The sequence below is a fragment of the Biomphalaria glabrata genome, chromosome 3 (genome assembly GCF_947242115.1).
Source record: "Biomphalaria glabrata chromosome 3, xgBioGlab47.1, whole genome shotgun sequence".
NCBI classification, from domain to species: Eukaryota; Metazoa; Mollusca; class Gastropoda; family Planorbidae; genus Biomphalaria; species Biomphalaria glabrata.
In genome coordinates this window covers 46,013,060-46,037,942 of record NC_074713.1, presented here as the reverse complement: position 1 = coordinate 46,037,942, position 24,883 = coordinate 46,013,060, and the positions used below count along the sequence as shown (strand labels likewise).

Genomic DNA, 24,883 nt, shown 5'->3' with positions numbered 1-24,883 from the left:
TGAACTAAAATTTAATTGCCAAATTCAAAGCACTAAAATCAAGCATTAAGTCTCTTTGTACAAATAAAAATCAAAAGTGGCATAAATGATGGGGAATGGGAATGGGAGGGGGTCAAAGTGCTGCTTGAAAGTATCAAACACTTGAAAGTATCAAACACTTGAAAGTATCAAACAGACTCAAAGAACTACAGTTCATGTATTATATTAAAGACTATCTTGATTTGTTCAGTCAGCTCACTCTGTACCCATAATTCAATTGTATATTTTATTTCACCATAAAAGGTGGTTCAACAATCTGCAAGTCTGCATGAGAATAAACTTGACAAGTATTCCATTGAATTCTAAGATGTAGGCACTGGCGGATCCAGAACTTTGGAGTGGGGGGGGGGGCGATTTTTTTCAAAACCCTAACCCTAACGCCCAGTAAACCCTAACCCTATGCATAAACGTGCGTAAAGCATTTTTTACGGCTGAAACGTATTCTCCTGACATCTACAGCTCATTACTTATTAGTGATGATCGGGGCAAAGCCCCGACGCCAAAAGCGTTTTCTTGCATTTTTCACTGCAGAAACGCATTCTTCTGACATCTACAGCTCATTACTTATTAATGGGGTTCGGGGCGAAGCCCTGACGCCAAAAGCGTTTTCTTGCATTTTTCACGGCTGAAACGCATTCTCCTGACATCTACAGCTCATTACTTATTAGTGTTCGCCCCGACGCCAAAAGCGTTTTCTTGCATTTTTTACGGCTGAAATGCATTCTCCTGACATCTACAGCTCATTACTCATTAGTGGTGTTCGGGGCGAAGCCCCGACGCCAAAAGCGTTTTCTTGCATTTTTCACTGCAGAAACGCATTCTTCTGACATCTACAGCTCATTATTTATCAGTGGGGTTCGGGGCGAAGCTTCGACGCTAAAAGCGTTTTCTGGCATTCTTCACTGCAGTAACGCATTCTCCTGACCTACAGCTCATTATTCATTGTATTATAAGTGCCCTTTGAATAATGAGAAAAATATTCTAATATGAATTTATAGTCCCTTAATACATTGCAAATACAACTGATTTGTTCTTTGAAAAGATTAGATACCCCAGATATTTATATTAAGGTTTTGAAGATCGCCGCCGAAAAAAATAAAAATTCGATTAATAATATTCAATAAAATCCTAGCATAAATTGTGAGTTATAGTCCTAAATTTATTTAACTAGAAAAATATGAGATAGAGTAAAGGTTGGAAAAAGTCGACTAGGAAAAGATTATCTGGCTTTTGAACTAATCTCAACCGTGACTGTTATATTGAAAAATTTCGTTAGAATTATAACTTTTCCAAAGCAAAGTCTTTCTTAAAATAGTTATGATAAATTCATGTCAAATTACACAAACTCTGTCTGGAAAGGGGAAGGGCGGTAAAATGAAAACGATTAATTCTCGCTCCTTTTTATAATTTCTGCTATTGATTGCATTCTGCATTAAAGAATAGGGGTTGGGCGACTCGATATAAGAATTTACTTTATAGCATATATAAATTATATTAGTGACAGATTTTTGTAATTTTGTAATTTCTTACTATAATACAAAAAGAAAAGGTATTGATTTGTCCGATGGGGGGAAGGGGATTGCATGTATCGCACTTCCACCTGTTCATATTATATAGATATTCGACTAATTTTGTTCACATACTATGATTTCTCCCCTTCCAATCGGCCAACACGTGAACGAAATTATATAAAGACCGGTTAAAATACCAATAACAAGTTTTAATCATATAGATATTTAATTGATTCTGTTAGCAAACTGTGATTTCTACAAATAAATTTGACCGCCCCCCCCCCACTCGAAAGTTTATGGTGGGAGGGGGGGGGCGGATTGATGCCATCGCCCCCTCCCGACCCTACCAAATCGGCCAAAATACTAGAAGGGGGGGGGGGGGGGCGAAATAATCTAAAAATAGGTTGAAATATAAATAATTAGTATATATTATTAACATAAGTAATAAATTCGCATACAAATTGTGTGAATTCTATACTATAATTCGTCCGCCCCCCCTTGGGGGGGGGGGGGGGGCCGAGTGGGGGGGGGGGGGCGATCGCCCCTACCGCCCCCCCCCCCCCCCCCCCCCCTGGATCCGCCAGTGGATGTAGGTGACTAAGTATGCATACAAAGTCAAGGCAGGGATGAGAAGTTTACTTTTAACAACATCTTCTACTGAAGAGTTCCATTACCTATAAGCTCATAACTTTATCAGACATTTTATGGACATTTTTTAAGCCCCTTCTTTCCCCAGAACTAAGGCAAGACCAGAACCCAAGAAACCCATTTTGTTCCTACAGTATAATGAGAATACAGCAGAGCATTACTAGTATTCATTTTATTACTGTAATTATGCTTATATTGAAATAATTATGCAAACTCGTATACTAATTTCAAAGTACTTTAAGCTCCTTTGAGACAAGACACCAAAAAGAGATCTTACTGTAGTCCACTGAGGGCATTGGCAACTCCCACTCTCCGTCTGACTTGAGATTGTACTCGGCATTGAAGTATAGGTCAAGGGATGAAATATTGGCATGATGATTGGCTCTGGTCAGCTGACACATATCTGGGGCATTCTCACTAGCATACTGCATGATTTACGAAAAATAAAGATACATTTTATTTAAGATGAAGCACAAACAAATTAATTAATTTTTTTCCTACAAATAAAAGTTAACTATTATGTTGTATGGCCATTACATCAAGCAGCCTTTCTTTTCTTCAAATAAAACTGTAATAAATAAAAGAAACTTCATGGCTTCAGTACTGAGTATACATTCCAGTTTTCACCAGATGGCTGCCTGCTCATGTGGTATACACTTTGGACTATTGTCATGGTGGTCCTGAGTTCAAACCCTGCCCACTGCCACTTCCATTCCATCCTGCTGGAGGTTTGATGGAAAATCCCAAAAGTCCAAGTTAAATGGAACCTTCCGACCAGAAACCTTTCAATCAAAGAAGGCTGCCTGCTCATGTGGTATGCACTTTGGACAGTTATAAGGATGTTTCCTGATTCCAATCTTGTCTACCTCCATGTTCATATTTCTCACAGCTATGGCCCAATTTGGATTCACGGTGACCCCGCTGAGGGGAAGAAGAGGAAACCGTGTCTCATATTCATTTTGACTGACCCAGACTTTCTCAACCTGTATGGTGACATGTATGCACTAAGCAAAACAGCAGGGATTCTGTACAGGGCTTTTGCAAGAAAGGATTTTAGCCTCTCAAGCCCTCACTCAAATGGGACTTTGATGATGATGACCTCCATGTTCAGACTTCCAGCAGAAAGTTAGGGCTTGGAAATAATATTCTTGAACTCTGAAGATATGTCTGAAACTTACAAGTCAAATCTCATACCATAAAAGGTACCCTTACCAAAAAAAAAAAGTACTTTGTATTTCCTTTCGAAAGAAACAATCAAAGGGAGACAACATTCTAACCTTCATTTGGGAACCAAAGCTTCTACCCATCAACATCCTCTTGTGCTGGCTCTGCAGCTCCAGCTGGGTCACTTCCACAGGCAAGTACAGGTAGATCCCAAAGGAGGTCATGACGAAGACGGCCACTGCCGCCAGGCGGTGCCGGAACTTCATGTTGCCTAGAAGACCCATCTCCTCTGTAACAACTCTGCTGGGTGCAGGTGCTGTTGGGGGGTTTCACTGGACATTTCGGAGGTCTTGGTCATATGTCAATGAAGATATCACCTATGTGTGGACAAAATTAAAAAAAAAAAAAACTAAATTGGATTCATCTGTAAATAAAAATTAAGGTTGATAATTTCACACATGCGGGTTATACAAGGGTGCGGGTTGTACGATTTGTTTTTACTTAATTTGTAATTTGTGCGGGTTATATGCGTGTAAATACAGTATAATATGCAGCCCGCCACCCCAAAAAAAAAAAAAGAAGCACAAACAAAATGTGTAAAAAGAATGTGAAGGTAACACTAAATTAGCTAACCAAAGCGAGAGACACTGAGACAGAGAGAGAGAGAGTGAGAGAGAAGAGAGTCAATACAGTGTGATGGTGTGATGTTATGTGACTATCTAAGCTAGATAAGTGCCTAGACTTCTAGGAAAATAGAACAGTAAATCGTAACATTTGATATGGGTTTAAATTAAGGTCAGCTTACAGCTAACGGGCAGGTAAGCCTATTTGTGTAATAGTAACATCCTGGACAATGCTTCTCAGCCTCACCGTGGCGCTCCGATGGAAACGGTGGTTAGAGAAGACGATTAGGCCAACGAAGCCCCAACAAATGTTTACTATCCACACACCGTTCCTAAAGGGGTTGGGTTTTTTTTAATGGCGGACACCTGCAAGGCTGATGTGGTACAGAGAAGGAATATGGGGGAGTTTCCCCTGTGTGCTCGGCATTTGGCCTAGCTTCTAATCCGAGCGTTTTGGAATACGAGCCATCGGTAATAGGGATGCAATATTCTTGGATCTTTCCCAGACAGAAGTCTGTTCAGACAGGCAATAAGAGGCAAGCTTCCATAGGCCTAGAGCTAGGGTTCCAGGAGTCTTAGACTGAACTCTTAGGGCAATAACGAAGAAGTACTACTCACATGCATACAAGTTTTTACATTCATAGGAGTGTAGAAGGTTCTAAAAATACTTTATATTATTAATTACCAAGACACTAGAAAACAAGGGATACAACTCTTCGCATTCTATTTAGTTTCGTAATATAACAGAAAAAAAAAAAATCAGCATTGCAACATACGTCAGTCCCACAGGCCTGCTACTTACTATGTGAATTGTTACTCTCACTACTATACATAAATCTATGTCTGAACGGTACACGAAAGTATCCAGCTATCAAAGTTTTTTTTTGGTAACTAACTTTTTACTAAGAACTATTTAGTTACTGACTAGATTCAGGGAAGTACAGCTCATTTTAAAAGTAAGCCTAGGTCATAGCGACCTGACATAGCATGAATTAAGTCGTTAACGTCACGTGATAGTGTCAATTTTGAAATTCCCACTTTACCATCTCTAAAAGGGGCAACTGACATATCGTGTTTGTAAAATCCTTGAAACTGTAGTTAGAAAAATGAAGAAACTGCATCCAGGGCCTCTAGCCCCAACCCATTAAAACTTAACAGAGGCGACCTTAGCAGAGCAGCCTTGGAAGAGTGGTATATGCGGGGCCTAACCCTAACTAAATATACATGGTAAAAGGTATAGATGTCTGAAAGCCTTCAAGAATATTGGGCAGCAAGTCTTTGTTCAGAATTGTCAAATAACCCCCCCCCCACCCCCAATTGTATTTCAGTTTCAGTCGTATTGGTACCGTATGTTAGAATACACCGCAGAGGCCATGCATATATTTGTATGCCAGGCTGAGAGTGACATGAGAAACTCCACGTGGTGCCCTCCACTCTGGTGCAGGCTTTGGGTGGTCACTCCTGTTCAAAAGCAGCCTCTGAAATTATGCTCCAATGATGACCCTTATCTCGCAAAGAGGAAACACTTGTGTGTGTGTGTGGGGGGGGGGGAGGCAGATATGAAGACATAAAATAACAACAATTCATTGTCCCTAGTTTTACAATGGAAGACACCAGTAGGCGGTTTTCATTCACAAAGTGGACCGTGAGAACAGCAGTCACGTGATAACCTGCAGTCAAGTGAAGTCTCGTAAAACTCAAGATTTAAAACACAACGCTCACATTTTATTCTTCAGATGGATACGGGAAGGAAACAATATTTTATTTTTATTTTTAACCGCGGAAAAAAAAACAACTCAATCTTACAGAATTTATCTTGGGGAGATTATGAATCACGTCATACTCCCAATCTCGTGCAAGTTTGAGCCGCGCCAACGCCCTCATAAACAAGATGGAGGCCAAGCTAACAGGAAGAGGAAAGAAAGTGGCGACACCTAGGTCTGCAGATGTCTACATGGTAAGAAGTAAGTGACAAATGTGAGCAAAGCTTTTCGAAACCACTACCATTTATGCACAGTCACAATCAAGTCTAACAAGTAAAATATAGCTTTTTCTAAAAATCCAAGCTCATCAAAGTAGAAGAACTCCACATTTACAACTACATATCTCAATAATATAGAATTTATTTCCCTTTTCAAACAAAATAATTAATTACTGATAAATAATTGACTAATTGGTTAATAATTTATTTTAGGTACAATAAATAACTGTAAAGTTTCAACTTGATCCGAAAATGGGTGTGGGAGAAATAAGGCGTAGGCCTACAATTATTTAATGGGACGAAACCCCACATATTTAGCCACATCTCTTAATATTGAACGATTAATTCCCTTTTTCGATATCAAACAAAATAATTGTTAGTAGGCCCAAATTAATTGACTGATCGTTTATTTTTTTTTAATTGATTCATATTTTGTTAGGTACAATAAATAACTTGTGCAAAAGTTTCAACTTGATCCGAGACTGTGTGTGGGAGCAATAGCAGAGTGAGTAGATCTAAGCTTTGTAAACGTTAGCCAATGATAGCCAAGTGATTCCACACACGTAACAGTGTACACATAATATGTCAATGCACAAATAGGAGCATCACTGGAGGACCGCCTAGATCTAATCTGGTTTTGTTTTTAAAGTGGCCTTGGCGTTGGACGCAGATGACCTTGACCAAATAAAAAACCATTCCAACGGTAAATTTACTTAGTACAAGTTTGAATGTCAGGAAATATACTGTTCCCCGCCCCCCATCCCCCCACACACACAAATCAAAGGTTTTATCTGTATTCACTTTCCGATAGCAGACGTCTAGAGTGTCGCGCACTTCCAGAGTCAGGTTCCATGGGCGTGGCCACCACGTAGGGTCACACTGCCTCCGGACGACCCTGGCAGCGTAATAAAACATTCAAATCTAATCAGTAAACATGTGTTGACGAGAAGGCGACCAGATGTAAACCATCCAGCCATTCTATAAATGAGAAGACATACATAGCTCAGATTTCATTGCTTAAAAGTTTAGACTCCGGATGCAAAGTTTTTGACGCTTCTATCAAAGTGACTCTTGACATGTGTTTAACAAAGGGCTGTCTGTCTGTCTGTGTTGTGAGTTGAATTTGTTTCTCTCTTAATCCAGATTTTCGAAAGAAAAAAAATTACTCCTCCCAAAAAAAAAAAAAAAAAAAAAAACTACATTACTGAAAAATCACTGCCAAATCTCTCAATACTGCAAGTCCTATCTCCGATTTTTCTATATAAAACACGATTACTTACCATTAATTGATTAACTAGTTGGTAAATGTGTTGACCGATTCAACGATTGTTTTGTGTACACTTTCCAATTGGTCCAAGAATGAGAAAGTGGGAGAAACAAAAAAAAAAAGGTGTAAAAGAATGAACAACCAGACAGTCAGAGTGAGTTGATACAAGCTTTGTACTAGACAGACAGAGTGAGTTGATATAAGCTTTGTACTAGACAGTCAGAGTGAGTTGATACAAGCTTTGTACTAGACAGACAGAGTGAGTTGATATAAGCTTTGTACTAGACAGACAGAGTGAGTTGATATAAGCTTTGTACTAGACAGTCAGAGTGAGTTGATACAAGCTTTGTACTAGACAGACAGAGTGAGTTGATACAAGCTTTGTACTAGACAGACAGAGTGAGTTGATATAAGCTTTGTACTAGACAGACAGAGTGAGTTGATATAAGCTTTGTACTAGACAGTCAGAGTGAGTTGATACAAGCTTTGTACTAGACAGACAGAGTGAGTTGATACAAGCTTTGTACTAGACAGACAGAGTGAGTTGATACAAGCTTTGTACTAGACAGTCAGAGTGAGTTGATACAAGCTTTGTACTAGACAGACAGAGTGAGTTGATACAAGCTTTGTACTAGACAGACAGAGTGAGTTGATACAAGCTTTGTACTAGACAGACAGAGTGAGTTGATACAAGCTTTGTACCAGACAGTCAGAGTGAGTTGATACAAGCTTTGTACTAGACAGACAGAGTGAGTTGATACAAGCTTTGTACCAGACAGTCAGAGTGAGTTGATACAAGCTTTGTACTAGACAGACAGAGTGAGTTGATACAAGCTTTGTACTAGACAGTCAGAGTGAGTTGATATAAGCTTTGTACTAGACAGACAGAGTGAGTTGATACAAGCTTTGTACTAGACAGTCAGAGTGAGTTGATATAAGCTTTGTACCAGACAGACAGAGTGAGTTGATATAAGCTTTGTACTAGACAGACAGAGTGAGTTGATACAAGCTTTGTACTAGACAGACAGAGTGAGTTGATACAAGCTTTGTACTAGACAGTCAGAGTGAGTTGATACAAGCTTTGTACTAGACAGTCAGAGTGAGTTGATACAAGCTTTGTACTAGACAGACAGAGTGAGTTGATATAAGCTTTGTACTAGACAGTCAGAGTGAGTTGATACAAGCTTTGTACTAGACAGACAGAGTGAGTTGATACAAGCTTTGTACTAGACAGTCAGAGTGAGTTGATACAAGCTTTGTACTAGACAGTCAGAGTGAGTTGATACAAGCTTTGTACTAGACAGACAGAGTGAGTTGATATAAGCTTTGTACTAGACAGTCAGAGTGAGTTGATACAAGCTTTGTACTAGACAGACAGAGTGAGTTGATACAAGCTTTGTACTAGACAGTCAGAGTGAGTTGATATAAGCTTTGTACTAGACAGTCAGAGTGAGTTGATACAAGCTTTGTACTAGACAGACAGAGTGAGTTGATATAAGCTTTGTACTAGACAGTCAGAGTGAGTTGATACAAGCTTTGTACTAGACAGACAGAGTGAGTTGATACAAGCTTTGTACTAGACAGACAGAGTGAGTTGATACAAGCTTTGTACTAGACAGTCAGAGTGAGTTGATACAAGCTTTGTACTAGACAGACAGAGTGAGTTGATACAAGCTTTGTACTAGACAGACAGAGTGAGTTGATACAAGCTTTGTACTAGACAGACAGAGTGAGTTGATACAAGCTTTGTACCAGACAGTCAGAGTGAGTTGATACAAGCTTTGTACTAGACAGACAGAGTGAGTTGATACAAGCTTTGTACCAGACAGTCAGAGTGAGTTGATACAAGCTTTGTACTAGACAGACAGAGTGAGTTGATACAAGCTTTGTACTAGACAGTCAGAGTGAGTTGATATAAGCTTTGTACTAGACAGACAGAGTGAGTTGATACAAGCTTTGTACTAGACAGTCAGAGTGAGTTGATATAAGCTTTGTACCAGACAGACAGAGTGAGTTGATATAAGCTTTGTACTAGACAGACAGAGTGAGTTGATATAAGCTTTGTACTAGACAGTCAGAGTGAGTTGATACAAGCTTTGTACTAGACAGACAGAGTGAGTTGATACAAGCTTTGTACTAGACAGACAGAGTGAGTTGATACAAGCTTTGTACTAGACAGACAGAGTGAGTTGATACAAGCTTTGTACTAGACAGACAGAGTGAGTTGATACAAGCTTTGTACCAGACAGTCAGAGTGAGTTGATACAAGCTTTGTACTAGACAGAGTGAGTTGATACAAGCTTTGTACTAGACAGTCAGAGTGAGTTGATACAAGCTTTGTACTAGACAGACAGAGTGAGTTGATACAAGCTTTGTACTAGACAGTCAGAGTGAGTTGATACAAGCTTTGTACTAGACAGACAGAGTGAGTTGATACAAGCTTTGTACTAGACAGACAGAGTGAGTTGATACAAGCTTTGTACCAGACAGTCAGAGTGAGTTGATACAAGCTTTGTACTAGACAGAGTGAGTTGATACAAGCTTTGTACTAGACAGACAGAGTGAGTTGATACAAGCTTTGTACTAGACAGTCAGAGTGAGTTGATACAAGCTTTGTACTAGACAGAGTGAGTTGATACAAGCTTTGTACTAGACAGACAGAGTGAGTTGATACAAGCTTTGTACTAGACAGTCAGAGTGAGTTGATACAAGCTTTGTACTAGACAGTCAGAGTGAGTTGATACAAGCTTTGTACTAGACAGACAGAGTGAGTTGATACAAGCTTTGTACTAGACAGACAGAGTGAGTTGATACAAGCTTTGTACCAGACAGTCAGAGTGAGTTGATACAAGCTTTGTACTAGACAGACAGAGTGAGTTGATACAAGCTTTGTACTAGACAGTCAGAGTGAGTTGATATAAGCTTTGTACTAGACAGACAGAGTGAGTTGATACAAGCTTTGTACTAGACAGTCAGAGTGAGTTGATATAAGCTTTGTACCAGACAGACAGAGTGAGTTGATATAAGCTTTGTACTAGACAGACAGAGTGAGTTGATATAAGCTTTGTACTAGACAGTCAGAGTGAGTTGATACAAGCTTTGTACTAGACAGACAGAGTGAGTTGATACAAGCTTTGTACTAGACAGACAGAGTGAGTTGATACAAGCTTTGTACTAGACAGACAGAGTGAGTTGATACAAGCTTTGTACTAGACAGACAGAGTGAGTTGATACAAGCTTTGTACCAGACAGTCAGAGTGAGTTGATACAAGCTTTGTACTAGACAGAGTGAGTTGATACAAGCTTTGTACTAGACAGTCAGAGTGAGTTGATACAAGCTTTGTACTAGACAGACAGAGTGAGTTGATACAAGCTTTGTACTAGACAGTCAGAGTGAGTTGATACAAGCTTTGTACTAGACAGACAGAGTGAGTTGATACAAGCTTTGTACTAGACAGACAGAGTGAGTTGATACAAGCTTTGTACCAGACAGTCAGAGTGAGTTGATACAAGCTTTGTACTAGACAGAGTGAGTTGATACAAGCTTTGTACTAGACAGACAGAGTGAGTTGATACAAGCTTTGTACTAGACAGTCAGAGTGAGTTGATACAAGCTTTGTACTAGACAGACAGAGTGAGTTGATACAAGCTTTGTACTAGACAGACAGAGTGAGTTGATACAAGCTTTGTACTAGACAGACAGAGTGAGTTGATACAAGCTTTGTACTAGACAGACAGAGTGAGTTGATACAAGCATTGTACTAGACAGACAGAGTGAGTTGATACAAGCTCTGTACCAGACAGACAGAGTGAGTTGATACAAGCATTGTAAAAAAAAAAGTTGTGTGGCCATACTGTACAAAAAATTGAATGTAATTGGGTTTGGGCAAGTCTATTGGGACAAAATATGTAGGTCACAGGTACGTCTGCGTATCCACGTGAAAGACAGCACTCTTCCTAATGTTTCAGTTCGAAGTCAATGATTTATTATGAATCAACAAGCCAGCCGACAGTAAAGATGACTCTCAAAATAGTCCGGTGTTGAGATAAAGTGTAACCTTCGTTTTCAAATGACCAACAGTCGCAAAGAAGCTGACCACCATAAACAATGGACCTCATTCGCCAACCGTAAACAAATAACATTTAGTCACGTGACAATATTAATAAAACAACAAAAAAAAAACTGTCACGTGATAGCCATTGTATATTACAAATGAGATCGTCAGATCGATAGAGAATCACGTGGCTAAATGTTGTTTGTTTAAGATTGGTGAATGCGGTCCATTGCAAGGGTAACATCTATAGTAAACTTTCGATACACGCAGATATACAGTGGTCACGTGATCTGGTGTGTGAGGGCTGGAAAACAGAAGAGATTAAGAAATGACGATAAACTTATAGTTTATTTTATTCTCCCTCACTCTCTCTGTATTTACATCTACATAGAGAAAGAGAGAGAGAGAGAAAGAGATAGAGAGACAGAGAGAGATCTTGTGATGTCAATTAACATCTCTTAATTTTCGCTACCTGTCGCCATCTTGGATTATTGAAATAAGCCGTGTTTTGGGTCTGGAAAAGATTCTTTGCTTTGTGCTAGCGGACAGCCATAGCCTTGGGCCTATAGTTTGGTAGGACTCCTTTACCCCTGCGTTTAGGTTGAGTTTATTTTTATATCTCTACTAGTCGACCCAAGGCGTAGCATACGCCGCTATTTTGCAGGGCCGGCTCTAGGCCACTGCAACGTATGCGACCGAAGTCGGACCCCAACTTTCATAGGACCCGCGCTAATTCTAGGTGTAAATTATTATATTAAACCATTTTATAACTTATAACAGATTTCCCGCGGCCGCTTGATTTACTAGGAGCTCCTGGAAATCTCCTGAAATTGCAAAATATACGAACACGTTCTAAAATCTCCTGAAATTATTGAAATCTTTTGAAAACTCAAACAAATCTCCTGAAATATATACACAAAAATTGTCATTTTGGGGTGTCAATATCGAAAACGCCAATCCTAAACGCGATTAAAAAAAAAAAAAAGACATTGTGCGATACCCGTAATTGTGGGATCTGGTGAAAGAAGCTTCTCGCGCCTCAAACTAATGAAGAATTACTTGAGGTCAACAATTGTCGTAGATAGATTGAAACATTTGGTAATTCTTGTTATTGGGCGTGATCTATGTAGGAAATAGAATTTGTATGATATACTGTATGACTTCGCTATACACAAGGCTCGTAAAGTAATTCTGTAGTAAAGAATGAATAAAATGCAAAGACGAATTTATTTTCTAATACAAACTCTTATTTTCACTTATTATCCGTATCCCTACCCAAAAACTTGGCCCCGCGAAATCCGTTTCGCATAGGGCCTCAGACGGTTGAGTCCGCCCCTGCTATTAAGTGACGGGTGAATACAGCGCAGATTACTTGTCCCCACCCCCTCTTTTTTTTCGCCGCTTAAGTTACGTGGGTTAACTCTAGTCCGACTTGCAGAAATAAAAGAGTTACCTTTCCATGACTTCTTGGTCACAAGGGTTAAGTCCGGCCATGCTATTTAGTGACGGGTGAATACTACTTGTTCTCTCCCCCCCCCCCCCCTTCCTCTTTCCTTTTCGCGGCTAAAGTTACGTGGGCTAGTCTGACTTGCAGCAATAAAAGAGTGATCTTAATCTTACTATTCTCAAATTGGGAGTTTCATAGCCAGTTTTGTAGCGTCATGGTCAGTTTGAGGACCGTGGATGCGTTGGTGGATCATTTGATGATCCAAGATCATTACCGATATTTTATGCATAATCATGTTATACATTTTTATCTATTATATAATAATGCTGTTTAAGTTGCATTTTTGAGTCTAAATATTTTGAATAATCACTATATTTGAATCATTATTTATTCATCATTCAGATCATTATTGTGTTAGAATATTAGATTTATAATTTTAATTTAAATCCTCATCCACATAGTTTGTTATTTGATATAGGACTGTGTGTCTATGTGTGTGTGTGTGTATGTCAGGCTAAACGTTATATTTATGAATTAACAATTTTAACACATAATCTCTCATAATAATAACAACCCATCATAATATAACATATCAATCGTAATAGGTGAAATGTAATACTACTAAAACATTTTAATATGTAATTCATTTATAACATACGATTCTAAGCCATGACAGAAACCACTGCTTGAATGAGGCAACACTGCATGAATGAGGACACCACTGAATGAATGAGGACACCATTGTATGAATGAGGACACCACTGTATGAATGAGGACACCACTGTATGAATGAGGACACCACTGTATGAATGAGGACACCACTGTATGAATGAGGACACCACTGTATGAATGAGGACACCACTGAATGAATGCAGGCACCACTTGCTGAGTATTAAAAAAAACACCTCTGTATGTCGCTGACGTGACTATAATAAACCTAGTGTCAGTATGAAATGAAAGGGAGAGAACATGGTGTGTCATTTTTATCTGCAGACAGCTTCCAATTTGACAACATAAATGACGCTTTTAGGTCGTAAACAGTTTTTTTTTTTAACTTTTAAAAGTTGATAAGGGGACATAAACGAGAGACTTTAATGACTGCACTCATCCTTTATCCAGAAAGTAGGTCAGTGAGAGCAGGAAATGGTATATCTATATGCGGTCATGTTACCCTAGCTTATATTTAACTATTTCAGGGAATCCAGAGGCAGATTAAATAAAAAATAAGACAAATTTTATTTTATTTTTATTCCAAGTAGGATGTACTTTTACATAGACCTGCATAGAACACGGCTATTCAAGGCTCAATTTTTGAAATGTGGTACACATTAGAAGTACTGCAAGGTAGTCAAGTGGTAGCCCTGCCGGCTCGTGTTGGCTCTTATTTACCGCGAATCAATATCACAATAACATCTCGATTTTTTTTTTGAACAAGTCGTTTCGTAACGTTAATATCACTATCCCGACAAGAAGAGTGTCTCATCTTTCGACTCAGGACCGGACACAACAGAATGAGACAACATATGTACTGGAAGCTCAAAATTGGAACCAGTGAAATCTGCCCATGTGGAGAATGTTCACCATGCCCTTCAAAACTGCAAACTTTACCAATATGCCCGAATAAGACACTGGCCCCAAAACACCCCTATAAAAAGAAAACTATATGGAGAGCTCCCTGATTTGGAAACCACTGCGCAGTTCATCTCATGTATTGGTCTAGTCATCTGAACGCTCCAACATAACAATGAGAACGAGGAAGAAGATTGAGCATCTTTATTATCGTGATTAATGTAATGACAGTCTGTACAAAAGAACACCAGTAAAAATTAAAGATTCATCAACAGTGTCAGCCAGTAGTACTTGTTTTAACAAGTTTGAAAACCGTAGCCCTAAGCGCTGGAATACATCTGTTGGGTAACTCTAATTGTTACCTGACTTACCTGAAGGCAGTTGGCTGTTGTGCTAGCCACATCACCGTCGGTCATAGTAACAGAGGAGTATCATAAATGGCAAGATCTGAAAGGAGTATATTTACTATCGGGTAACTAAAGCTGGTTAGTAATATAGTTTGTTTTAAAAATCTACCCAAAAGAAGTAAACACGACATATTGTGTAACTGTACACGAGACGACAGTTACATTGTATTAGGTTTAAAACAACAACAACAACTACAACATATTTCTGGGAACGTGTATTCTTTGCCTTTCAAATATCGCATGTATTCTGTCACGTCTGTCCCCACTTATTAGTTTAGCATTGTTACTATCTGAGAATATTCAATAGCGGAATTACAGCTAGCGTTAGCAGACGTCCGCCAACAGCACTTTTGGCCTCGTGCCCTCTATCCGGCAGGCCTAACGTGAAAATGTCCGGCGTTCGTGTTCATTGCAATTATATTGTATAAATCAACCTCATTCAAGCTTTCTAAGCTACGTGCTGAAAAAAAAAATAAAGTCATACAGAAAGATGGCATATTTATTGACAACCTTCTTTATAAGCAGGTATTGGTATATTAGAGGCTGTTCAAAAGAAACCTGTTACATAAATCTATCATTTTATTTGTTTTGTTTTTCTAGACATAATGCTGATACTGACTATAATTAGAGCCTTTTTTAAACTGATTAACGCAAGGGGGATAACAGAGAAATAGACTCAGAGCGAGACCAATCGTCATAGAAGTCCTGAACACTGATCTGTTACGCTGCAACCTGTGGGCAGTTTAGACCAATAGCTCGTTGCCATGTTACAGGTCTGTACAACGTATCAACGAGCTATTGGTCTCCACTGCCCACAGGTTGTGACGTAGCAGGTCAGTGTTCAGGCCTATAACTATAACGATTAAGAGACATTTATAACACAAAATACATTTGCCTGGAGCTTGGCGCGAATGATAAAGTTCTGTGAAAACTTACTTACATACTTCGAGTGAGAACTAATTAAGGCATTTAATATAGAGATAGATCTGCAAGTTTAGCATCATAACTAGCATGTTCCTTTTAATACATTGTTGTAAGTCTAGTTAAAGTTTAATTTGTCATGCATGCATTTTGTTTGTCTTGTATTGTCCCCCTTGTTTAGGTCTAGTCCTACTTTGGACATGCATGTGCCTGGACTGGTAACCTTAATTATGACTCATAACTCATATGCATAGACTAGCTGTACTGCAGTGTGTGACAGTCAGCCATTTTAAACACATTTAAATTAGACCCAGTTTATTGATAGATTCAGATCTAGATCTAGTGTGAGATTGTTACAGTCTATGTCTATACTATATAGATCTAGATTTAATCTAGGACTAGGAGCCTATCTAGATTTCTATATATATATATATAGGCTATATATATATATCTACCGATCTATGCTAGACAGATTTAAAATTGATTCTAGATCAAACCTAACGAAGATTTTTACAGATCTATTGTTGCAATAAATAGTATTATAGATCTAGAATAGTTGGCTATAAAGTGCTATCAGTTATGAAATGAGCGATGTCATATCATGTCATATTCCCAGTGGTTGAACTTGTTTGCTGTTCGCCCCTAAGACTCCTTGCCTTATTTTATATTTTATTTAATTATATGTATCTATAGATCTATTCGACTAAACTTAACACAACCATTTTACACGCAGAATGAATTCAACGCTCTGTGATTTTGAGGTTTACAATAGGGCCTACTCTAAATTAATTTAAGAATGTTTATACTCTAGATATCAAACAATTTATAGATCTAGTTATAGACTTAACTAGAATAACTAGATCTAGATATATTATATATATTATTCTATAGGCCTGGCTATGGCTATAGATCTAGATTCTAGATCTAGCCTCCTAGTATATACTAGTATTTCTAGATCTATATAATATAAATCTAGATTCTAGTAGAGTCTAGATCAAGTCTAGATTAGTAAAACCTCTATAGATCTCTAGACTATATAGTTAATATAGTCTAGTTTTGAGAGTATATAATATTAATAGATCTACCATGTAACGTGAGAGAATGTTCTTACGAACCTGTAAAAAAAGAAAAATGTATAATCCAGATGAGCAGTGACGGACTAACAGTGACTGTGTCAGTGTGGCTTGACAAGCAGACCAGGACTTCAGTGAATGAACAAACTGTATCACTGTATCAGTATGCGTTTGGAAATGACCAGACTAGATCTAAATCTAGATCTAGATCTTATCATCTAGAATGTCTAGATCTATCTATAATCTAAGTCTAAATCTCTAGATCTAGAGTCTAGATCCAGCCAGATGTAACCCTATTGAATCACTTCAGTCGCAATTATGTTCATCTTGTTTATAAAAAAAATGCAGGAAGTACACACTTAATACCACACGATGTTCAGACTAATCAGACGAATGATACAAATGCACTTAGTCTAGTGTCATTGTCATATTGCCTTGACACAGGTGTGTCGCGCGATGCACTTGACCTACTTTTGCCGACAGGAACTACCCCTGTACTTTTTTTTTCGTTTTACCGCCTGCTGCCAACTATAAAACGAAGAAACTATGCCAACTTTTAATATATATTTTTTTTTGTTAAGAAACAGAATTTAAAAAGAAAAATGGTATAGACTATAACATTCACTAAGTCACTTATACCAGCGTTTCTCAAACAAAGAGCTGCACCTCCCTAAAGAGGGGGCAGGGGGGACTCGACTTCTATCTTATGATATCTAATGGGGGACTCGACTTCTATCTTATGATATCTAATAAATTACAGAAGTTGTTTAAAAAGCGGAGAGAATAATATCTCGCGCTTGTCCCCGTGTTAGTCTAGTTATGATAAATTGATAATTAAACTCTGTTAAGTCATTGGTTCTACTGGTTCCAGTCATCCTAGCGTATACAATAAGAAATGTGTCTTTATCTTTGTATCTTTCTGAGTATTTTGTTAGGTTTTGATTGTTTATTTATTTGTAATTTATTGTTCAGTATGTGATCCATTACGTTTTAAATTGTGTACTCTTTTGCCCTGAAGTGTCTCTAAACTTGGTGGTTCTAATAATGTTTTTCTTGAAATGAGGGATCCGAAACAAAAGACGCTTTTTCCAATATTCTAGTTTAGAATACATGCAGGAACTATGTAATCAGATTACTACACTTAAAGAGACAAATAAAAATGAAGTTTTTTGGATTATGGGTGATTTCAACCTACCAGATATAAATTGGAAAACACTAACCATAGATAAACACCAAAACCTTAAGGACATAAATGAGCTTTTCATATAAACTTTACACAACCTAAGTTTAGATCAAATCATTAAAAAGCCAACTAGATTAAACAACACATTAGATCTCTTCTTAACCAACAGACCTGGATTAGTAGTTGATTATGATATTATCCCAGGTCTATCAGACCATGAGATCATAAAAATACACAGTCAGATAAAAGCAGTAGCCAATACAAAACCCAAAAGAAAAATCTTACTCTGGAATAAATGTAACCTAACACAACTACACCAAGCTGCATTAAACTTTCAACAAACATTCTTATTAGAAAAAGACATTAACCAACCAGTCGATGACCTCTGGAATTTCATTAAAAACCATATTAAAAGCATTTTAGAAAATCATATAGCAACTAAATACATATCAAACAAATAAATAAATGCTGGTTTAATAATAGACTAAAGAAGCTTTGTAAACAGAAGGAAAACCTATATAGAAAATTTAAAGAAACTAAGGCAGAAAGAGTTTACAAAAAGTCTATAAAAATTAAACACTTAACCCAAAAAGTAAGCAGACAGCTGCAGAGTGAATACATAAACAGTGTAATATATAAAGATAACAACAAAAACCTATGGTCATACATTAAGTCTAAGAAAATGGAAACAACAGGCGTAGCGCCATTAAAAGATGAACATAACATAATACATAATGATAATGAAACTAAAGCAAACATCCTAAACAAATACTTTGCATCAGCATTCTCAGCCCCAGGAGACAAAGACATATTACTTAATTTGAACCAAGTAGACAACATAGAACATTTAGTAGTACATGAAAATGGAATTAAAAAACTATTAGCCAACACCAAACCAAATAAAGCGTCTGGACCTGATGGTATTCCAGCTAGATTACTCAAAGAACTAAGCAATGAGCTAGCCCCAGTGTTCAAAATACTCTTTCAGGCATCGCTTAACCAGGGCAGAGTACCAAAGGACTGGAAAGAAGCTAATGTCACCCCCCTATTTAAAAAAGGAGAAAAATCTGACCCAGGAAACTACAGACCAGTATCACTTACCAGCATCACATGTAAAATCGTAGAACACATAATATGTAGCTAAATCATAAACCACTTAGACAAACATAATGTCCTCACCCCATACCAACATGGCTTTAGGAAATATAGATCATGTGAAAAACAACTAATAGGACTAATTGATGATTTTTCAAAAGGTTTAGATAATAGTGAACAAATAGATGCTATCTTACTAGATTTTCCCAAGGCTTTTGACAAAGTTCACCACCATAGTTTGCTTAAAAAATTAAAATATTTCGGCATTAATGGTCCACTGCATCAGTGGATTAAAGATTTTCTAATAGGAAGAGAACAAACTGTAATAATAAATGGCTCTAAATCAACACCGATAACAGTAAACTCAGGTGTACCTCAAGGAACTGTCTTGGGTCCACTACTGTTTTTAATTTACATAAATGATTTACCAAATTGCATTACTTCAGGAACAAAAGTCAGATTATTTGCAGACGATTGCATAATATATAGAACAATAAAAACAACACAAGACACAGATATTTTACAAAGAGAATTAGATGAATTACAGAAATGGAAATCAAATTGGAGCATGTCTTTCCACCCAGAAAAATGTCAGTTGTTAAGAGTAACAAAAAAACTAAAACAAATTAATTCCACTTATCTTATTCATGGCAAACCAGTAACACAGACTAAAAACGCAAAATACCAAGGTGTTATAATAATTGAAAAACTGTCATGGAATCCACATATTGATGAAACTATACAAAAAAATCAAACAAAGCATTAGGGTTTATTAAAAGAAATTTCTATAAATCAAATAAGAACATAAAACTTAAATGTTATTTAACCTTGGTTAGGCCAATAATAGAATATGCATCCTCCGTTTGGGACCCCTCAACTCAAGAAAACATTAAGAAACTGGAACAGACACAAAATAGAGCAGTGAGATTCATAACAAACGAATATTCACATTTGACTAGAGTAACACCTTTAGTAAAATCACTAAATTTAGGAAGCCTTCAGGACAGAAGACTCAAAAGTAAAGTAGCAATTATACATAAAACACTGAACCATAATCTTCAATTACAAAAACAAAATTTAATAAAATACTCTGAAAGACACAAAGATAAAGGCACACTCTTCGTCCCATATGCTAGGACAAATTTGTACAAAAGCTCCTTCTTCCCTAGTGCTATTAGAGCATGGAATGGGTTGCCTGAGCTAGCCAGGAAAACCAGTGACTTGGCAGAATTTAAGTCATTGGTTAATATGCATGAATAAATGCATGACGCGTAGGACGTAATCATCTTCTTTTTTTGAAGTAACGTCTGTATTATATAAGATAAGATAAGATAATATTAGTCTAACCAAGGTTAAATTGCATTTTAGTTTTATTACATTGTGTAATCAACTCACTCTGTCTGATAAAAAGTTTAAACGAAATAAAAACTACATAAGGAACACGTGACATATAATGAAAAGATACTTTTAAAAAAAAAAAAAAGAAGACCTCGCTTAAATTGAGCGAAATTGCATCAATTATTTTGGATTAAATAGCGTAAGTTAACTCTCCTGATCTTGCGACTTGTACGCGTCTGCTGTCTTGCACTTTGGTAAGAGTCCCAATCTCGCTTTGGGGGAAGAGCACCATTAATTCGCTGCCATATCTCTCATTATTGCAAGGATTATCTCCCGTTAGCTTAGCACATAATCCATATAAAACAAAAATTAAATAATTAAGACTAAATGATTAACTACATTGTTAATTTTTTTTTATTGATTCATGCATTGTCTTTGCCAATGAATGATTGTGCATAGTCTCAACTTGATCCGAGAATGGGAAGTGGGAGAAATGATGTGTACAAGATTCCAAAAAGACAGACAGACTAAATTGATATAAACTTTGTAAAAAGAAAATATTTGGAAAGAGAGATGCTCTACAAGAAACAAAAATCACTTTTTTTTTTACCCACCTTTACATGATGGCGTGTCATCTGCTACTACAAGGTCAACGTAGTAGGCTGTGTCAATCTCTACCAATCAAGAACAGTAGACCCAATCCTCTTGATGTTGAGATCCCGAGGCTGTTTTAGCTATTTAATTAGTCTTAGTATTAAATAGTCTGTAAGAGTTATGAGGAAATTGTATACCTGCAAAAGAAAAGAAAAAAGAGAATTAGTCAAATAGTGAATTGCTGAAATTGAATTACAATTTACCTTTACCTATTGTTGAATTTGGTGAAAGCGTTTAAGTAATCTTAGTTGCTTTCTGTATAATACCCATGTCTCAGATACATATAGAAGGGTTTAGAGAACCACCGCTTGGTAGACATAGATTTTTGCAGGCAGGAGGAGCAATTTATTCCGCAGAACTCTCGCCTGGAGGCTTGGGGACGAACGTATGCCAAAAGCAGTCTTTTTTTGTGAGCTAAAAGGTGGTCGACATAACAGAGGTGACCCACGCAAACGCTTTAAAGACCAGTTGAGGCGCCAACTTGTCTTAGCTGACATAGAAGAGAGCACCTGGTTGCATGAGAAAAGAAAATCTTAATCGACCACCTGCGTACAATGGTCATGTTTGCCCTGGGTGTGGCAAAATATGTAGGTAACCACGGGAAATACTGCATTCCTCATTAATCTTCAGACTCGAAGACAAGCCTTATTATTATTATTATTATTTATTGATGAATTTTAATTGTTACTGCTGTCAGAATTTTAACGAGTACCTGTGGTCTAAATGAAAGTTTTAGCAATTTTTTTAGCTTTTTGTATTTGTATTTGGTTTTTGATAATATTTATTTGGCTTTTGGTAATATTTATTTGTCTTTTGGTAATATTTATTTGGCTTTTGGTAATATTTATTTGGCTTTTGGTAATATTTATTTGGCTTTTGGTAATATTTATTTGGCTTTTGGTAATATTTATTTGGCTTTTGGTAATATTTATTTGTCTTTTGGTAATATTTATTTGTCTTTTGGTAATATTTATTTGGCTTCTAGTAATATTTATTTGGCTTTTGGTAATATTTATTTGGCTTCTAGTAATATTTATTTGGCTTTTGGTAATATTTATTTGGCTTTTGGTAATATTTATTTGGCTTTTGGTAATATTTATTTGGCTTTTGGTAATATTTATTTGGCTTTTGGTAATATTTATTTGGCTTTTGGTAATATTTATTTGTCTTTTGGTAATATTTATTTGGCTTCTAGTAATATTTATTTGGCTTTTGGTAATATTTATTTGGCTTTTGGTAATATTTATTTGGCTTTTGGTAATATTTATTTGGCTTTTGGTAATATTTATTTGGCTTTTGGTAATATTTATTTGCCTTGGATTTTTTATATTTCCATTATCTTTTGTTTTTGTGTTTTCTTTCCTCTGCATGTCTTTGTTTCTGTCCCTATTAAACTTTAACTTTTAGATTGTTTGTTGCTCCCCGTCAGCCAAGGAAGGACTGATCAATTTCTTTCATAGAGATGAGATGAATGCCTGGGCATTAGCTCTGATTGGAGCGATGTCGCCAACACAGCAGCCACCACCACCCCCCTTCTCCAAAGAAATAGCAGATACTCGGTGCAGTTTAGGATCAGCGGTGCTGCAGGTTTCTCCAGGATGAAGCAAGGTGTGATGCAAGCTGCCTAAAGGTCACCGGCTCTTCATTTTTCTTAGTGTTGACTTCCGAATGTCTGTAACGCAGGCAAACAAGAAATGCATAGGTAGGCCTACTAATAATATGAAATTTCATTGCCCGAATTTAGAATATATTAAAGATTTATGAGCGTTTAACCCCCCTCGCCCCCGCCCCTTCCCCTTTATAGTAAAGAGTGATATGAATATGTATGTTTTATTATTTTTTAAGCGCCAAAATTCATCATCACATCAGAAGTGAAGACCCCCTGCCGTTCACGTCTGCTAAAAAATAATGGAAGAGATTAGAGATGTCAGCTGATATAATCGGCGAGTATTTGTTCTTCCCTACCCGCTTCACAAATCGGACGATCACACTGCGCCCCACCCCCCTTCTTGAAATTAGTAAACTCTTCTTCTCCCCACCCTCTGGGTGAGTAGTGTACGGCACAGCTAGTTCTATGGTGGCGCCCCCAAGTGTGCTGCCAGTGAAGAGAGGAAATAACTCAGTGAGTCCTGAGATTAACTGACAGAGTAATCTCCTTCAAATCATAACACAGATGATGAAAAGTTGTTTAGTTGCTCACTACTCTATTTTTACTTTTTTTTTCCCCCTGTAGATTTTCACTAAGGTGTGGGAGGGTGTCCGGAATGTTAATTGTAAGTCGCGTAGTATTAGTTCTAAACATTTTTAGGGCACACATAGCATAACAAATCAGGTGTAAAAAAGGGCAGTCCAATTTAAAAAAAAAAACAGCTACTATACTATACACAATTTTATTAAATTCAGAGACATTTAAGGACAATAACCCGAAAATAAAGTAGTAATAATACATACAAAGCTGAATCAAAACTTGCTAGTAAAAAAAGACACAACCTGATAAAATACCAAGAAAAACATAAAATAACACTGTATCGGCTATTTCCGTCCCCTTGAACCAAACAGCTTCTTGGGGAAAAGGGGCGGGGCGGAGGGGGGGGGGGAGAGAACTGCTGTATTGTCATGTTGGAAGCTATGCCAGATATTATTTTACAAATTGCAGACGCACGTTTAAAAACAGACGATAACTAAGTTCGATCCGTATCCATGTGTCAATCTAGTCATACATGTTGATTAGAGACTTAAGCTCTGATAAGTCGTTGGTTTTCCTGGCTGACTCAGGCAACCCGTTCCATACTCTCATGGTGCTTGTGAGGCAGGGAGCAATTGGTCTTAGCTTATGCCAGTCTAGATCATGTGGTGATGTAGATCTATTACAATTTTAATCACATGACTGATTGATACAATTACGCTTAATCTAATTTCATCAGATTTCAGGGAGTCCAGGAGGAAACAAGACTAGGGCATTGTGGGTTAGAGACTTAGTTTTGATCGGGTGCTTCTAATAGTCACGTGGCAATGTGTATATAATGAAGCAGTGAAGACATAGAATCTATTAACATATACATACATGTATATATAGTATGTGGAATGTGCATCTGAACTAGTGTATTAACAATCTATATATATAAGTATTGATGCATTTATTCCTGCGTTTTCAATGGGTAGTTTGTACATAATAAAATATATGAGCAGGATTTTAATGGAGTTTTTTATTTATTATTGTGGACTGTCACTCTGGTATGATTGAGAATTGAAACATGAAGAGAAGTGAATACTAGTAGTTAATATATACATATATATATATTAAACATAACTTTATATTGGATTTATATTAACTGACAAGGAAAAAATAATGATTGTCACAGGATCCCAGATTCTGAGTCTCTTCCCAGGTCAGCATATCCCAGATCTAATGCTCTTGAGTCTATGGATACAATGGTTCCCAAGATCAAAGGTTTGTGACTCTAAGGCTGCAAGGTCTGTTGCTCGTAGGTTGATGACTCACAGTTTAATCATTATTTCCCCGGATTATGATTCCTTTACTGAGTTTACGATGGACAATGAAAATATGTATATCCTTTATCCCTCTCCACTATAGAGAATGTATCAAGATATTTCAACGATACCTGTTTGTTTACACGAATACGCCCGGAATCGTGCTCAATTCAGAGCCAGAAATGAGAGAACGGCCAGCAGGAGGTATGAAGACATATTTGGCCTACAATACACGTTTCAACAATAAACGCCTTCTGTGGATATCGCAAGACCTGCCCGGTTACTCGATTCACTGATGGCATTACAATAAACTCTGACTGTGTATCGATACCTGTAGACACCAGCCTGGTGGGAACCCCGTTGCCCCTTGTTGAATGTAAGCAGGCAGTATCCGGGTGATATCGATTCCATTTCAC

At 37.3% G+C, this 24,883-nt stretch overlaps 1 protein-coding gene across 3 annotated transcripts in view; it reads right to left on the bottom strand.

Moving 5' to 3' along the window:
• LOC106061128 (alpha-mannosidase 2-like) overlaps positions 1-24,883 on the bottom strand; it is a 72,752-nt gene that overhangs the window by 7,140 nt on the left and 40,729 nt on the right. The window contains exons 2-4 of one of the 3 annotated variants that reach the window (XM_013219195.2): positions 20,936-21,112; positions 3,476-3,739; positions 2,476-2,623 (exon numbers count right to left, since the gene is read on the bottom strand). In XM_013219195.2, coding sequence (XP_013074649.2) covers positions 2,476-2,623; positions 3,476-3,646 — 319 coding nt within the window. In that variant the 5' untranslated portion in view covers positions 3,647-3,739; positions 20,936-21,112. Of the gene's footprint in view, positions 1-2,475; positions 2,624-3,475; positions 3,740-13,393; positions 13,632-16,747; positions 17,180-20,935; positions 21,113-24,883 lie in introns of those variants that run through there. The other 2 variants (XM_013219196.2, XM_013219199.2) reach the window with 2 other exon arrangements.